Below are 18,231 nucleotides of genomic sequence, written 5' to 3'. Positions count from 1 at the left end.
CAGATTTGTTGTAGCATATTTTTATAGCAAAACTGCATCATGTGCAAAAAGTGAACACATGATGTGTAGGAGTTGAAATTTTAAATGATGTGGAGTCAAGGGAGCTGAGATGGAGTCAAAGCTGATGTGGAGCTGCTAAACTCATCTCCCCATTTTGTAATAGGGGTCACGTGCATACCAAAGGAGGGATGACGAGTCTTTACCCTAATGAGCTAACACAAAAATGAGGCATCATCTTCAAGAGAGAGAAGGAGAGAATTTCAGACCCAAAAGAGGAAAGGAGGCTGGCGGCTGAGAACTTTCTAGACCATTTGGACAACCATTTTGGAGGAGAGAAGCTTACAACACAAAGGAGAAGAAGAAAAGGGGAAAGAACCACATAGAGACATCATTGGGCTTGCTTTCTTAAACCATTGTTCTCTTTTTTTGTATTTGAACTTTGGATTTTTGTATTGTGTTGAACCATGGATGAACTCCTAATTTCTCTTTTGTTGTTTCCAATTACGAGCTAAACTCCATTTTAGTTAGAGTTATCTATGAACCCTAATATGTAGTTATGGGTGATTATGCAAAGGATACTATTACTAATCTAGACTTTGTTTATCCAAATTGTTATATTGCTTATACTTGCTTTTGTTTGGCCATCAAATGTGAGTGTTTGAGATGATATTAATGCTGAAAAGATTAGTGTCATTAGACATAGGATTTGGATAATGCATGTTTAATCTCTTTGGAGCTTAATTTGTGATAATATAGAAATGTATAATCACCTTGCATGACAAAAAAGGAATTGAGCTTAACTGGGTGTACTTAACATTAATTAGACATAGGAATATGTTAATTAATTTGGAGAATCAAATCATAAAAACTTTGGAAAAAGGCTTATGAACTCATTGAATTCCTAGTTGACAAAGTCAGTTTTGCTATAGCATCTCTCTATAGCATTTTGCCGAGAATTGCATATTAGGGGGATTACTGACTCTAACTTCTCACCATCAATTGTTCAATCACTAGTGCTTTAAGTTTGTATTTAGTCCTTGCTGCCATTTTCATTTGTCTTTATTTTCTAAATAGTTCGTGATTCAATCAAATTTTCCTTGCTATATTTTCATCCCAAATTGTGTAGTTTTTGGTTATTGCAATTTTTAGCTTAGCAATCTGTGAGGATACGATATAAAAATACTTACTAGTATATTACTTGCTAGCGATTGTGTACTTGCACACACATATCATGTATTCTTGTGTTGCTGATCATTGGACAATATGAGTGTCATGATATTATGTTGTATGTTTATGTTTATGTTGCAATTGTTCTTACGTTTATGATTATGATCGTATAATGTACGATTATGCTTATGTCGCAAATTGTCTTATGTTTATGAATGACATATGTTGATAATGATTGCTATAAGAAAAGTATGTTAAAAATGTATGAGATATGTCGCTTATGCTTGTATGTCATGTTTGTACTTCCTTATTGGGCTTTTAGCTCACCCCATTACTTTCTCCCTTGCAGGTAGACACTAGGTAGACTTGTTTGGCACACATGGTGAGTTGTGTCAGTTTTCCATAATGTATACATATGTGTTGCGGGGAGCCAATAAACGAGGAAACGATATGGAATGCCATAGTTCCTTAGAGTATTTCCTTATGTTAATTTATCAGTGGGAAGTATTTATTTATTTTAAGACTGCATCAAATTCTCTTTTGTTTTTGAACGTTGGATCCAACTCTACATTATTTTCAATAAGGACTCACTAAGGTTTCAGTCATACTATGAAATCTTTTAAGTTATTATTGAAACTAGTATTTTAATAAAGATAGAAAATTATGGGCATTATAGGTAGTCGACATCAATAGTGATGGAGGAGGTGTCTACGACAATGGGGTGTAACTGAGATAAACAACACAGTCAAATTATATACATATACAAATCTATATATTATATAAACATATATTTAACAAAATTGAAAAAACAAAACAAAACTTAATTTAACTAACATGGTAGTAAACGACCAGCATTGCAAGGCACCGAGAGAGAGAGAGGGGTACTCGTAGTCTGAGAGTCGATTGTATCGTTTGAGAGACTTATGAGCGAGACTGCAAGATAAGGGGAAATTTCGTTTAAAATTAAAAGGGAAGGTTAATAGTTGATGTTTAAGTATCCCGAAACAATCGGTTCACATTAGGGCTGAGCATAAAATCCGAAAAACCGAAAAAATCGTGTACACCGACCTACCGAACACCGAAAAAACCAAAACCGTTTAAACCAAAAACCGAAAAAACCGCCGACGGTGCAAACCGCCACTGTTCGGTCGGTTTTGAAATTTTGGGTGAACCGACCAATAAAACCGAAACCGACCGAACATAATAAAATAATAATATAATATTATATAATTATTAAATTTTTTAAAATTTGTACTTTTAATTATGGACTTTTAATTATGTTTCAAACTTTAAAATTTGTAAATGTAATTATGTTCTATATATTTATGTTTTAAAAATGCACAAAAATGAATTCCAACAATCCAAAATTTTTAATTTTTTAACTAAAACTTAAAAAAAAAAAACAATAATCAATTCGGTTTGGTCGGTTTAACCGACCAAACCGCGATCCAAAACGGTCGGTTTTTTTTTAAACTGGTTTGGTTCGGTCGATTTTTGGATTGCACCAAACCGGACCGAAAACCGAATTGTGGATTTTTTGTTGTGAAAAAACCGTCCAAACCGACCGATGCTCACCCCTAGTTCACATATTAAATATTGTATTGTTTCAATGTATACATATGTGATTTTTTTATTTAAAAAAATGTATGTATACAGTTCGATCTGGATTTGACTATTTGGATAGAATTAAGACCGTGATGGGACCATAATTACATAAATGGTCCGGATAACCAGACCAATGACGCCAGATTCTTTTGGTCTGAATTCAAATGGTTTCGTCCGGATTGGGTGGGGTTCGGGACCACAGTTTACGGATTTTATGAACAGCCCTAGCTAATTTTTTAAGAAATTGAGTATTTAAATGCAAAAATTTAAAGTTAAGGGCTTAAGTACAAGAAATTGGTTAAGTTAGGGATTTTTTCTGCAAATAAGTCTATTTGTTTTGAAAGTTTAGAAGGACTAAACTGCAATTAAAGAATAAATAAAACATGCATTATTCATCTGTCTTCAACCCCTCTGTACCAAATCGATTTAAACTTGCTCGATATGGTGATTAGATTAGGGTTCCCTTTCTCAGTGTCTTCAACCTCATAATTTCTTCAATTTTCGAAGAGAAAAGCTCAATCTCGCCCACATTGTTAATGAATTATGGTGAGTGAACGTTACTTCACAGGTTTTATTATTCTATTTATTAATTAATTACTAAATTATTTGTCTCCATACATGATTCTACTGTGAAATACACTCTTCAATTTATCAATCTTAATCTTCTTTATTTGTTAAGAAAAAAATGGATTTTAGTTTTTTTTTTCTTTTTCAGTCTTGATTCTTAATTAGCTATCATGGCGGTGCGTGAATTACCATTCAAAGTGGGTCATCTAGCCGAATCAAGATCATTTTGCGGAGGCTTTCGTGGTGCGTGGTTCCGCTGCAAGGTAAATTTTCGTATTAGAATTTTGTGGCTTCTTGGGTTTGCCTTTCTATATTCGTTTGTTGGCTCTATTAGTGGTGGTGGTGGAACTGCGGGATTGCATTTAGGCAAATGTTTGCTGGGTTGTTAAGATTCCATATTATATACTGTAGTTCTTTTGTATCACATCACGTTATTTCAGTTTAGTTTTTAGAAGTACAGTACTTGAGTATTTGATCATATACGAATAGAATGTGTAGTTTGGAACAAGTATATTACATGAAGAAGGACCAAATCCTTGCCTTATCACTTACTATATGATAATTAGTTAGTCTTTTCTTTAATTAGGCAAGAGCTGTAAAGTTGCTTAAACATATAGTTGGTTGAGGGTCAATTACTACTTTGTGATACCTTTTCGCTCATGACATTGCTTGGCTGGATGCTCTTCTGTTAAACTGCATGTTTACTTCAGGCATGTGATTTGGTCCAACAAGGACTGAGGGTCCGAGTTCCTACTGTACCTACATAGCAATTGTTATCATTTCCTAGTCTCAAAAAATTGTTAGACAGAGCTTAGTTAAAAAAAATTGCATGTTTTCTTTTTAATCTCTGGAGGCATTGCGTTTTTGTGTAAGAATATAATGTTGGGTTCATGACATTGCTTGGCTGGATGCTCTTCTGTTAAAATGCATGTTTACACCAGGCATGTGATTTGGTCCAACAAGGACTGAGGTCCGACTCCCTCTTGAGTACCCACATAGCAATTGCTATCATTTCCTAGTCTCAAAAAATTGTAAGATAGACAGAGCTTAGTTAAAAAAAAATGCATGTTCTTTTTAATCTCTGGAGGCATTGTGTTTCTGTGTAAGAATATAATGTTGGGCTAGAAAAGTAAAGGAGTAAAGGGTATTAGGTAATGTAACTGTTAAGGATACTGCAGTCTTTTTTAATTCCTTTCTCCCTTGTGACTAGAGGTAGTCAACCATTTGAAACAATTTTTTTAATTAATTATTAATATAAAATCTTTACCTTAATTTGAATACACATTGGGAGCTTTTTGGGTGTTTCATATTATTTTCATTGTTTTTGTTTATAGGTAGGGTCATTATTTTTGCCTCTCTACTGTAGGAGTGTTTTCTATTTTTAGGACTTGGAGAAATTATAACATATTTTTTTTTTTTGCATGATGACGTACATTATAGCTATAACAGGTATCCCGCTAATTTTCAAGAAATTCCGATCAATTTAAAGTGCTGAAATCAGAGTTCAAATAATATGTTTTCCATGTGTATAAAAAAAGTTAAGCACTTATGTAACTGATTGTTTGACCTCTGATTTCACCATCGTAAATAATTTGGAATTTTCCGAAAATTGGTGGAATGACTATTCTAACTATTATGTACAATGTCATACCGTAGGAACGTTTTCAAATTTTGGTACTTGGTGAATTATAGCCTAATTTTTTTTGTATAATGGCGTACGTTATAGTTATTACATTCATCCTGCCAATTTTCGAGAAATTCTAAATAATTTGCAATAGTGAAATCAGAGTTCAAATAATCTGTTTTTCACGCGTATAAAAAAAAAATAAGACACGTGTGCAACTGACTGTTTGAATTCTAATTTTGTTAATGTAAATTATTCGAAATTTTTTAAAAATTGGTGGAATATCTGTTATAAGCTATAATGTACGCCTTGCAAAAAAAAAATAGGTTATAATTTCTCCAAGTGCCAAAAATTGAAAATGCTCCTATGGTAGGGGCAAAAGTGATGCCCTACCTAGGAAAATTCCCATATATATATTCCCATTTTGTGTTATTTTTTGTCATATCAGTTAGTAAAGCTTTAATGACACAAAGTTTATGCATGTTGTTAATTTTTTTTTATTCAGATAAAGGGTACTTTAAAGGAAAAAAGTCAGAAGAAGTTCGTTCTTGAGTATTTTGACTTTCCTGGTGAAGGTAAAGTGCTAGGATGTGTATGATCCTTTTGTTTTGTATCAAGAAACCATTCACACACAGTTGTATATATATGGTCACAAATATGCATATTCATTTTTGTATATTTTGTTCTTTTTAAACATCACTTAAAGCTAATGGTTTTTGTTGATATTCATGATACTATACAATTTGAATGATTAGTTTAGATGCTCAGACACTATGTGTGAGATAAACCACTTCTTTTTAAGTGTCTGTTGTTTTACATCTAGATCTTTCTTAAGTGTATGCTAATTATGTATTTATTTTATTATGTGGACAAAGGAAGCCTGTATGTAGCTTCTAGGAGATGGGAAGTTTTTCATCATGTTACAGTTTTCACCTTAAAGCATCGACAGCCCTTATTAGTTGTATATTATGTATATTTTAAGAAGTGATGCACAATTCTATCAGGTTTTTGCACTTGAATTTGTTTTAATGAGTGATGTGTGATTTTTAATAGGTTTTGTACTTGTATTTGTTTCAATAAGTAGTGCATAATTTTTATAGGAGGTAATGTTTCTTTAACGGAGCAGAATGGTATCTGGCTCAAGTGTTTTTTATATTTAGTATGTACAAGGATGATAGTTTATTTTTTAACATATATGCTACTGTATTTACAAGGGATGAGATGTTTAATATTCGTAATTCTCTGTCATTTGTTATTTTTATTTGCAGATGCAGAGTCAATTTTGTTATATCAAAGGCGCCCAACTAAGACTGGGAAGTTACAGCAAAAAAAGGAGATAATGCTGCGACCGCCCTTTCCTACTGTATATCGTGAAAGTCAAATGCCTAATGTCAATAACATCTCAGAAGTGTCAGTAGTTTTCAAGGATGTCAGGAAGGTTGGAGATTTAGTTGATTGGTTTACTGATAGTTGTTATTGGTCTGGAAGAGTAAGTGAAATCTTGGAGGATGATATGGTTAAGGTATTATCTAGCTACTGTTATTTACTTGAATTTTCTACCTATTTTGTGTGGTGATCTATTTTATTTGTTTGTTTGTTCTTTTGTAACATTACTCTTTCTGTGTTTTTTTCCAATATTTGATGGTTTATGTCAAGTCACTAAGAGATGCTTTTGCCAAGTCACTAAGAGACGCTTTTGGAGTCTTGTACATTTTAACCCTAAAAAATTGCTAATTTACAAGTGAAAAATAAGAACAAAAATTGTTGGAAATATGGAGCCTAATTATATTGTGCACTAATTGTGTAAGGATGCAGAGTTAAGCAAAAATTGACCTTGGTTGTCATGATGTTTATTTAAGAAGATTATATGGGATATTTCTCTTTTTAGTAAATTTATTTTGTAAGTGCTAGGGGCTGGTTTTGGGGTTCTGGGCAAGTTACATGATTAAGAGAAACATATGTTTTGAAAGGTGTGTGGCTTGAAATTTGGTCGTATTCTTCTTTGGAAAGGAATATATTTGGAATACCAACAAATCTTACCCCCCCCCTTCATTCATTTTTATGCTACATATATAATGTAACTAACAATATGATAGGCCTCCACTTACCTATATGTATGCACGTAGGATGAGGAATGGTGAGGTGGTTACTCAATCATCATCAGGAAGTAAAGAAGCAGTGGGAAAGCAATGGTGTGGTAAGTTGTTGTATAGGCTAGGGTAGACTAAGGTTGGGGTACAGATTTGTATGGTGTACCTCTAAGAGCAAGGAATAAAGGGAGTGTAGAGAGTTTATGGAAAGGTGTGGATTGTTTGAGTAATTTGTAAATGGGAGAGTTTCAGGCTCTCGAAATCCTGATAAGTGCAGTTATTCCATTATTTCTTCTATTATCCTTTCTTCTATCTAGTTCTGTGTTACTAAATTGGCAGGGAATCCTTATCAATTGTTATCAGAGACTAACGATCCTCCATGGCTAAGAAAGAAGCTTGAGGCGGTTGTTGATTCTCTTGAGGGGTGATTTTTAGATTTGTAGCAGGGTGTTCAATCGGAACTTGCTGCAATGAAGTCCGATATCTTTCATTGAAGGAGGGGATCTCTCGGATGTCGGCTGTGGAAAAGGCGTTAGAAATGATTGGTGCTCAGCTGAACCAGCCAAGTTGTAAGGATGCTTGCGATCCTTTTGCCATTAGTGTTGATTAGTCTTGTCGGGCTCTTGATGGCGACATGGCGTTGGGAAGTCAACTGCCTACTTTGCAAAAATACATATCTGTTCCACTTCCTCCTTGGATTCTCCATTTTCAGCCCCATGGTTTGGGTGTGACTATCGTCCACCTCTGATGAAATTACCATTGTTTTCCGGCAATAATCCCTAGGGATGGATTTACAGAGTTGAACGTTTTTTTTCGTTGTCACATATGACCGAAGCTCACATGTTGGAAACAACCATAATAGTCTTGGAGGGTGACACGCTGACTTGGTTTTAATGGGAGAACTAGCGCTGTCCAATAACTTCATGGGTGACTCTGAAAATTTTGTTGCTATCTCAATTTCAGGCTCAGCTGGTTGGATCGTTGTCCGAAGAGTTTTTGTTGGTGCGACAGGAGATCACGGTGAATGATTATCGAATTCGTTGGGAGGCACTAGCCTCTCGAGTTCAGGATGTGCCCGAGCATATCTTTGACGGTAATTTTGTCAAGGGTTTTGATAGAATAATCTTAGAGTAGAAATTATCTATCAAAGTATTGAACACAAAATACTGGAAATCCCTCGTAGAATTACATTATTTAAAAACGAAGACAGTAGTTACACCTAGCTTTCGAGAGGCTAGTATTTCCAAATATAACCTTTCGAGAGGGCTGTTCTCTCCTAGAGTACAATCTCTTCTATTTCCAAGCTAACCTTACAAAAGGAATACTAGACAGATTGAAACCAGTTGCCAGCTAGGATTAATACAAATCAGCCCTCTAAAATATAACCTGCTAGATAAAACAAATTGCCAACTAGATAAAAGAATAAACTAATTACAGCTTCTGTCCAAGAATATACTAAATTGATTGGAGGCTTATCAACCCCCCGTGGTAAGGCTCCCATGTAGCTTCATAATTTGGTATAGTCTTCCATTTGATGAGGACTTCCAAAGGGTAGGAGGCATTGGGAGCAGCAAACTGGAGATTAAGTACTGTTTCAGGCTCCGTTTGTAGTTCTAGGTCAGATGTGAGCTGTGGCAGAATGGTTGGAGTTGCTGGTTCGTCGCCAATAGCTCGATGGAGCTGAGAGACATGGAAAACCGGATGAATTCGGGCATGATCAAGGAGCTGGAGCTTGTATGCCATAGAACCAATGCGCCGAATCATAGGAAAAAGCCCATAATAATGAGCTGAGAGCTTTTTCGTCGGAGCGTTTAGCAAGAGAGCGTTGGCGGTATGGTCTTAGCTTGAGGTAGACCATGTCTCCAACTGAAAATTCAAGCAACCTTCTCTTGGTGTTTGCTTGGAGCTTCATTCTGTGTTGGGCTCGAAGAAGATGCATCCGAAGATCATCTAAGATGGCGTCTCTAGAATCCAGCAGGTCATCCACAGAAGACACTATTGTAGTCCCTTTCTTGTAGGGTATAAGGGCAGGAGGGTCTCGACCATATAGAGCCTTGAATGGGGTACTTTTGAGTGAGGAATGGTAAGATGTGTTGTAGGAGTATTCAGCCCATGCCATCCATTTTGACCACTGCTTTGGCTGTTGGTACGTAAAACACCTTAGATATATTTCTAAACAGCGATTTAGCACCTCGGATTGCCCATCAGTTTGTGGGTGATAGGCAGTGCTTTTCTTCAAAGTAGTGCCTTGTAGTTTGAAGAGATGGCTCCAAAACAGACTTAGAAAAATTCTGTCTCTATCCGAGATGATGGATTGAGGAACACCATGTACTCTAACTATTTCTTTGATGAAGAAATTAGCCAATGTAGGAGCAGAAAATGGGTGCTTAAGTTTAATAAAATGGGCATAGTTAGATAGACGGTGAACAATCACCAATATAGTATCCTATCCTTTCAACTTTGGTAACCCTTCTATAAAATCCATAGTGACCTCATCCCAAACTTGTGTCGGAAGTGCTAAGGGCTGCAATAAACCAGTCAGAGATATAGTGAGAAGCTTGTTTTGTTGGCATTTGGAGTAACACTTTGAACAAATCGATAGACATCCTCTCATAGACCTTCCCAAAAGATTTTGGCAGCCACTTGTTTGTAAGTCTTGAGCTCCCCCGAGTGTCCACTAAAGGGAGTATTGTGGAATTCCGCTAATATTCTAGGAATTAATGTGGATTTCTTTGGAATAAACAAGTGATGTTTGTAATGGAGAAGGTCGTTGTGTACTTGAAATCTATGATGTACCTTACTGCCTGTTTTGACATCATCAAGTAATTGTTTCAACACTGGATCAACCTTTATTTTAGTTGCTAATTCAAGCCATAGATTCCATTCCGAGGTGATCGTGTTATCAAGGGTAGCCATGTCCACTTGTCGAGAATCGAGATAAGGCATCAACGACTTGGTTATGGGCACTTGGTCGATACTCAATCTCGAATTCCATCCCCATTATCTTGGAAACCCATTTTTGATACTCCGAGCCTATGACTTGCCTCAACAGAAATTTTAGACTCTGCTTGTTGGTCCTTACTATAAACTTGCGGCCTAGCAAGTAAGGACGCCATTTAGCTACTGCATAGACTATCCCCATCAATTCCTTTTAATAGATCGATTTTCTATGAGCTTGGGTGCCCAAAACTTGACTGGAAAAGGCAATGGGTTTCTGATTTTTTAATAGGAAAGCCCTAAACCGTGACCTGAAGCATCAGTCTCTATGAAAAAGGGCTGGGAAAAATCAGGTTAATGCCAACACCGGAACTTGAGTCATAGTTGTTTGGAGCTTGCGGAGTGCTTGGTCAGCTGCTGTCCCCCAAGAGAATTGATCTTTTTTCAGCTGATCTGTTAAAGGTTGAGCAATTGGAGTATAATTTGCCACAAAATTTTGTAGTATCCCCGTAAGGCCCAAAAAACCTCGGAGAGCTTTGTTGTATTGGGTACTGGCCACTCTAGCATTGCCTTTACTTTGTCAGGATCGGTTGTAACTCCTTGCTGAGAAATGATGTGGCCGAGATACTCTACTTTGGGTTGGCCAAAAATGCATTTCTTTTGGTTGGCGAAGAGCTGGTGTTTGCGTAAAAGAGTCGGGACCTACTCCAAGTGATGCTGGTGTAGCTCGAGTCTTGCTGTACACTAGTATATCATCGAAAAATATAGTACAAATTTGCACAAATAAGGCCTAAAAAAGTCCATGAGTGATTGAAAGGTGGCAGGGGCATTGGTCAATCAAACTGAATGGCATGACTAGGAATTTGTAGTGGCCATCATGTGTTCGAAATGCCGTTGAACTCACAATTCTGCTCTTAAGGACGGAATCAGCCCATTCATGAACGTGCTTAGTTGTATAGCCGATTCCACTGTCTTCAAGGGTGCCAACAACCTTGTAAACTTCTTGTAATCGGAAAGCGACCCCTCATGTTTCACAGTCAGAAATTGATCATACAAGGATCCGTCTTGGGAGTCTCGGAAATGACGGAGCATGAGCCTCTTCATTTCTTCCCAGCTATGAATGGCCCTCTTGTTGCTCTTGTACTGGTACCACAGAAGAGCATCACCCGAAAATGAGATGAAGGCAGCCTCAATCTTCTCTACTTTGTCATAGTCATGGAAAATGAAAAATCTCTTGGCCTGCAGTATCCATCCATCCGGGTTTTCACCATCAAAAGTCGACATTTTCAATTTCTTAAGACGATGTTCATGGCGGAAACGTGTCCCTTGCTGTCCTTGGTCAAGGGAACCCCCTTCATAATTCCAAGTTCCCTTGAAGCCTGCTGTTGGAGATGTTCCCGTAGACCAACGTTGGAAACTTGGCTGTGTTCCGCTCTGCTGGGGCTCAAATGGTGCTGCCGAGTCCTTGTGTTTCCCTTTCTCTTGGCTGCCAGTAGCTCCATTAACCTCTTCCCTTGATTCTTGTAGAGTTCTTGATCTTTCTTGAATGTCCAAGAGAGTCTTGAACTGTTGCTGCAGTGTTTCTTGAAGCTGTTGTTGAATCTTGTTTGCCATTTCCTTCATTGAGTTCTGAATTGAGCCTTTGATTTCAGAAACTTCAGTTTTCAGAGCTTCTAAATCATCTTCGAACCCAGTAACAGAGTCACTCTTCTCCATGGTTTTCTTTGGCCCCATCTCTGCAGTCACCGCACCAATTTGATAGAATAATCTTATAGTAGAAATTATCTATCAAAATATTGAACACAAAATGCTATGAATCCCTCACAGAATTACTTTATTAATGATGAAGACAGTAGTTACACCTAGCTTTTGAGAGGCTAGTCTCACCAAATACATGTTGTGTTCTCTCCTAGAGTACAATCTCTTCTATTTCCAAGCTAACCTTACAAAATGAATCCCTCCCCTCCCCTATTTATAGGTACTGGACAGACTGTTGCCAGCTAGGATTAATACAAATCAGCTCTCTAAAACATAACAATGAGCTAGATAAAACAAATTGCCAACTAGATAAAAGAATAAACTAATTACAGCTACTGTAATAAATACATGTTTCGTGGCCTCCTAGAATATACATGAGGAAGGATGTCCAAAAATTTGTCGTGCAGTGTGCCACCTGCCAACAAAGTATTTGGCCCAAACTCCAGCTGGCTTGCTACAGCCACTTCCCATTCCTGAGCAAGTGTGGGATGACATTTCGACGGAATTCATAGAGGGCTTGTAGAGGGCTTGTCGATTTCAAATGGTTCTGATACAATCTTTTGTGGTAGTTGACAGGCTCAGCAAGTATGGCCATTTTATTCCACTCGGCCATTCGTTTTCAACAACTACGGTAGCCTCATTCTCTGTTCGAGAAGTAGTCAAGTTACATGGATTTCCGCCCTATAGTATCAGATCGTGACAAGGTATTTTTGAGCTTGTTTTGGAAGGAGTTGTTTCGCTTGCAAGGTACTACACTAAAGCATAGCACCTCTTATCACTCTTAATCCGATGGACAGACTGAAGTTGTTAATAGATGTTTGGAGACATATTTGAGATGTTTTGTCAACACAAAACCTAAGCAATGGGTAACATGGTTACCGTGGGCTGAATTCTGGTACAATGCTTCGTACCACACGACGTCGGCAGGGATGACTCCTTTCCTAGCTGTTTACCACCGAGACCCACTACATTTGATTCGATTTGAGCATGGTAGCATGAAAGTCTCAGAGGTTGAGGACCATCTCAAGGCTCGGGATGGTGTGTTGGAGCTACTCAAGCTTAATCTTCAGCGGGCACAACAGAAGATGAAATCTCAAGTTGATCACAAGCGCCGAGACGTCCAATTTTTAGTGGGGGACATGGTTTATGTGAAGCTTCGTCCATATCAACATAAATTAGTTGCGCAACGCCGAAATGAAAAGCTAGCACTGTGTTTTTTTGGGCCATTTCCTATTCTTGCATGCATTGGCACAGCTGCCTATGGCCTCTAGCTCCCTCTGACTCAGTTATTCATCCAGTGTTTCACGTCTCCTTACTGCAACAACAAGCTTCAGCCATACTGCCTGAATTGACAGCAGACTTGAGTGGATTTGGACTCCTGAGAAGATATTGGATGTGAGCTGGGACACACAAGACCCCACCGCAAGCCCTTGTCAAATGGACCAACCTTTCGGAGTTTGGAGCAACTTGGGAAGTTTTTTCAATCATCCAGCGACAGTTTCCTCAATTCCACCTTGAGGACAAGGTAAGACTTTGGGCAGGGGTATTGACAGGCCTCCACTACCTATGTGTACGGTGGCTGCTCAGTCAGCAGCAGGAAGTAAAGAAGCAGTGGGAAAGTAATGGTGTGGTAAGTTGTTGCATAGGCTGGGGTAGACTAAGGTTGGGGTACAGATTTGTGTGGTGTACCTCTAAGAGTAAGGAATAAAGGGAGTGTGGAGAGTTTATGGAAAGGTGTGGATTGTCTGAGTAATTTGTAATTGGGCGAGATTCAGGCTCTCGAAATCCTGATAAAAGCAATTATTCCATTATTTCTTCTATTATCCTTTCTTCTATCTGTTTCTGTGTTACTAAATTGGCAGGAAATCCCTATCACAATACCACTAACCCAGCTCATCCACTAATTACAAATACCAATATACCCCTCCGCTAAAATAAGTCTATCAATTCCTATCCTTTAGTGGATTCCTATCAATACCCCAAAATAACCTCTATGCCTATCAGATATGCTTTTTGATAATAATTAGTTTGAAGATACAATTCATTTTTGTAATACGCTATTTCTTAATTTGACAAAATTTTGCTCACTGACTTCCATTTAGTGCTTCAGACGGGTATCTTTATTGCTGCTTGTTATAACATATTTACCCACATCATGATAAACTGATTGCTTAAGCGTTTTTGCACATCAAGATCATCGTGTCTATCTGATGGAAGTTTTCTATACTATTGCATTTTGAACATAAAGACCTATACTTCTATGTTCTTCCCTTTATCACATTATCTATTGCTTATCTATAGGTAAAGGTCTGTAAATTATGAATGTAGAAAAGGGTTGCGGAATGAATTTGTTTATTATTATAGAGTTTAGAATTTCTACAATGTTTATAAACTTGTTTGATTATCTTTAGTTATTTACATTTATAGATAGAGCTGCTCCGGCCTCCCTTGGGTGAAGGATCATTTTACAACGTTCTCTGCAAGGATCTGCGGCCATCCTTAGATTGGTCTCCTAAATCTGGCTGGACTGTGCCAACTTCGATGGTGCCTCTCAATCTTTTGTGTTATTGCATCTACATATGTTTGCTTTTGTTTTTCTTTGCACACTTTACTACTTAAACTATGATATATAATTATATTTAGCACTTGTACTTGATAAAAAAACAGCTTTTCTGGGAACTCTAGATATATTGCGTGCATTAATGTAGTCTGGAAAAGCAAAGAAAGCTAAGACATCAATAATTTATGCATATGATCATTGTACGTATACACATGCTCTTTCTGGGGATGCAAATTATAATTGAACTTCTCACGAACTATAATTAAAAGAATGCCTATGAAGAGTTAGCAAGGGCCACTGTACGAATATGAATTTTTTATGGTCATATAATGTCTTCAGAACTTTAAGAAGCAAAATTCATAGACTTAAAAGATAGAGAAAAATAGGCCTACCTCAGTGATATATAAAAGGCATTTAACTTTTTTTTTTTAAAAAAAATGTAGCTGATTGATACTTATTTAATTTATTATAATATCAAAAAACCCACTTTAGCCATTTAATTTTTATTTTAGTTGTCATATAGGTTTTGATTGAATTTTTACTTGTCGTCTTTGAGTGGTTCTACTAATGCATTATAGATAATTTCTGGCCTTACAAACATTTATTATACATTTTGGTGATTACAGGACAGTAAACATGGTCCTTCTTGTGCTCGGATACTTAAACCTGTCGATCAAGGTCAGGTAACAGTAGGGGTGCATTATTAATTTCTCTTCTGAAATTTTGTAATTAAGCCACTGTTGTAAATCAAAATTTACTTCTGGCCTCTTGATCTAGGAGTGTGATTGCTCAAATTCCTATTTTATGACTGGGATAATTTGAAGGCAATAGAGTCTGAAACAAGTTGAATGGTTTTTGACCTTCATGTGTTTTTGATCTATATTCATGTGAGTTCAGAATTTCAAAGTCTAAGGTGTAGGGTCAGCCCAAACTTTGCATCATTTTCCCCTAAATTTGCTTTATTTTGGGCTCTTGGTATGATGAGCCCTAGAGGAGGCGAGCTATATTGCCTAAAAATTTTAGTCACTACATTTATTTTGGACATCCAATTACTTCTAATGTTTTCTGTCAATACAGAGGCCAACAAATGATACTACATTCACCTAAAGTCTGAAAGACCAGTTGTTTGTTCTATAAGAAACAAAAGATGTATGAATAAAAGATAATAGGAAATCATCTAGATTACATCCTAGAATGCCAGTAATAAGTACTTAATACTAAACCAACATATAAAGCAAGACTAACTGAAAGACCAGTTATGATTCGGCTGTGAAATCTGCATCCTCGGCTAAGCCTGTGTAGGTCATTTTCCTTATTTTTGGTGTGATGATTGTATTCACTGCAAGTAATTGAACCTTATAGAGAAATATAGAGGCAGCAAACATTAAAAGCAAACTGATCCAAACTTGTAATGGACAAGACATGTCATGTGTGTTCTATCAAATCTAGACATACCTACTGTGGATCAGATTTTCTATTTTGCATTTTTACCCATATGGTTCCCTTTGTTTTGCTAATGTAAGAAATTGAACTGATTTAGTTAGGCTTGTCATGTTTTCAGGCAGAAGTTCTACCTTGTTGGCACATTCTGCGAGTGCAGATACAACTGTTGTTTCGGGTGTTGGTGAAGCATCTCAATCTTCATTTGTTTCTCATGCTTCATCTAACTCATCACAGCCTTCTGATAAGTTGGAAGATAAGGAAAAGAATAGAGAAAAGGAGATGCACACTTCGGTAACAGATATCAACTCAGATATGGCAAACAATAGTGGCATTGGGAAAACCGGTTGCTCTGATAATGATTCAATTTCACATGCTAAATCTACACCAAACAAAATTTGTGGAACTCCTGTTTCTCAGATAATGATTCTACCTCCTGATCAGTTGGAAGGAAACAAAAAAAGACCTCTGTCTACTACAGTAGTAAAGAATATGCATGTGCCAGGAAAAGATATGAAGTCAGATATGACTGCTGATAGTGGCTTTGGGAGAACTAATTTCTCTGATAATGATTCAAATTCACATGTTAAATCTGCATCAAACGAAATAGGTGGGACTACAGGTGGGAAAGACAGATTTGATGATGGTGGTTCCTTAAAGAAGATGAGAACTGATGGGAACATTCTCCCAAACTTGTTGTTTTCCAATTCAATGGAAGCTGCCATTGTGAACTTGGAAGACCTTGTAAACCGTGTAAAATGGATGAAGAGTATTTTACAAACTGATATGCCATCATCAGAGTTTTTGGAACATCCTTCGTGGAAATTTTTGGAACATCATGCTTCGTCCACACCAAAATGATCTTTTCTCTTAACTGTAAGTTGACTAACGAGTTTTGAAAGTGGCTTTTGGTGCTCGAGAAGAAAATGATTCAGGTCCATGCTACCATATTATAATATTAGGGTTGATATTGGACCTAACTTAGCTTTCTTTTATTACGAGCAATGCACAATTATTCAGCACCAGACTAATACAGATAAACTTCATAATATTAAATTGTCACGTCTGTATTAGTCTAGTACTGAGCACTAATCATCAATCTTCTTTATGTTAAAGATTCAATTCACAAGACGTTTCACTTGTTGAAAAGGTCAACTATCAGAAATTCAGTCCAATGAATGTTCATGAAGGAATTTTGCTCACCTTGGTGTAAAGCTTCTTTGTTGAGTAGAATAATGCCCTTAGGACAATGGTTTATCTTCTCAGTCCTATTGTATGTCATTAATTTTGGGCATTATAGTATCTGATGACTCATATCTTTAGTTGCTCCATCTGCAACACTGAACTTATTGCGGTGTGGTTTGCGATTGAAGATTGGAAAATGCAAATATCATAGTATGCGTGAAAAAAAAGCACAAGTTTAGGATATATAAGTTCAACAATATGGCATATTTGTTAGCTGTATTATGTTATATAAGAATTAGGTATAGCTTAAGGTGAAAAAAGTTAAAATATAAAATTATAAGTTTAACAACATTGTATGTCTATTCTTTGTAATATGGTGTATTAGAGTTGGCTATAGCTTAATGAGTATAAAATACATGATTATGACATAATTTTAACATGGCATGAATTTAAATATATATTACTATGATATATTTGAGTTGGCTAATTTTTTTCCTTCAAAAGAAGTTAGAGTTGATTATAGCATAGGATGAAAATTTCACAAGTTTATGGTATATAAGTTTTAAGAAGATATATTTTTGTTAGTACGAAGCATCCAAAGAAAGAATAATGTATCATTAAAATTAAAAAAAATATATATGATTTAGAAAAAAAAAAGATATACGACAATATGTCAGATAGATATACCAAACTCATAAAATAATATACTACTTAGATTTAAATAGAAAATATTAATATAAATTTGAAATATGATTGACTAATTATAAATGATATACCATAATATAGAAATTACATATACTAAGCAATTAAAATGATATACCATTATAATTAAATAATAATATTATATAATTTTGAAATAAGATTGATAAAATAAATGATATACTACCATACATAAAAATAATATATCAAGCTTATAAAATAATATACCACTTAAATCTATATATAAAATATTAATATAACCTTCAAATAATATAAAAAACCAAGTTAACAATATCTTATATTTGTTTTTGTACCATGGTATATTAGAGTTGGATTACAATTTATGGTATATACATTTAACAATATGGTTTCTTATTATTTGTGTGATTTTATTATTTTGAAATGTGCATTCAGCCATTTTCTTAAATTTTTTAAAATAGAGGTATTTATTTAATTAACCAATAAATTTGGGGCTATTATACTCCCAGTCCCCTTTCTAATTTACTTTGCAAAATAATTTTCTTTTCATAATTTTTTACAAAATAATTTTTTAGACGTAGTGTTGATTGTGCAGTAAATGCCAAAACTTGTTTTGTAAA

General features: G+C 35.9%; 1 protein-coding gene across 3 annotated transcripts; it reads left to right on the top strand.

The window, feature by feature from the left end:
• Nucleotides 1-3,184: 3,184 nt before the first annotated feature.
• Nucleotides 3,185-16,950, top strand: LOC133819029 (uncharacterized). 3 transcript variants are annotated; one of them, XM_062252168.1, is made up of 7 exons: nucleotides 3,185-3,318; nucleotides 3,488-3,602; nucleotides 5,469-5,538; nucleotides 6,232-6,452; nucleotides 14,176-14,292; nucleotides 14,935-14,986; nucleotides 15,870-16,950. In XM_062252168.1, exons 2-7 carry the CDS (start codon nucleotides 3,510-3,512, stop codon nucleotides 16,607-16,609), a joined length of 1,293 nt encoding a protein of 430 aa, XP_062108152.1. In that variant the 5' UTR covers nucleotides 3,185-3,318; nucleotides 3,488-3,509; the 3' UTR covers nucleotides 16,610-16,950. The 3 variants fall into 3 exon arrangements, with proteins under 3 accessions (XP_062108152.1, XP_062108150.1, XP_062108153.1); XM_062252166.1 differs by having other exon boundaries at nucleotides 6,232-6,485; XM_062252169.1 differs by lacking the exons at nucleotides 3,185-3,318; nucleotides 5,469-5,538 and having other exon boundaries at nucleotides 6,232-6,485.
• Nucleotides 16,951-18,231: the final 1,281 nt, after the last annotated feature.

The sequence above is a fragment of the Humulus lupulus genome, chromosome 2 (assembly GCF_963169125.1).
Source record: "Humulus lupulus chromosome 2, drHumLupu1.1, whole genome shotgun sequence".
In the NCBI taxonomy this organism is placed as follows: Eukaryota; Viridiplantae; Streptophyta; class Magnoliopsida; order Rosales; family Cannabaceae; genus Humulus; species Humulus lupulus.
Note: the sequence above shows the minus strand (reverse complement) of the source record. Positions and strands in the feature narration are given on the sequence as shown.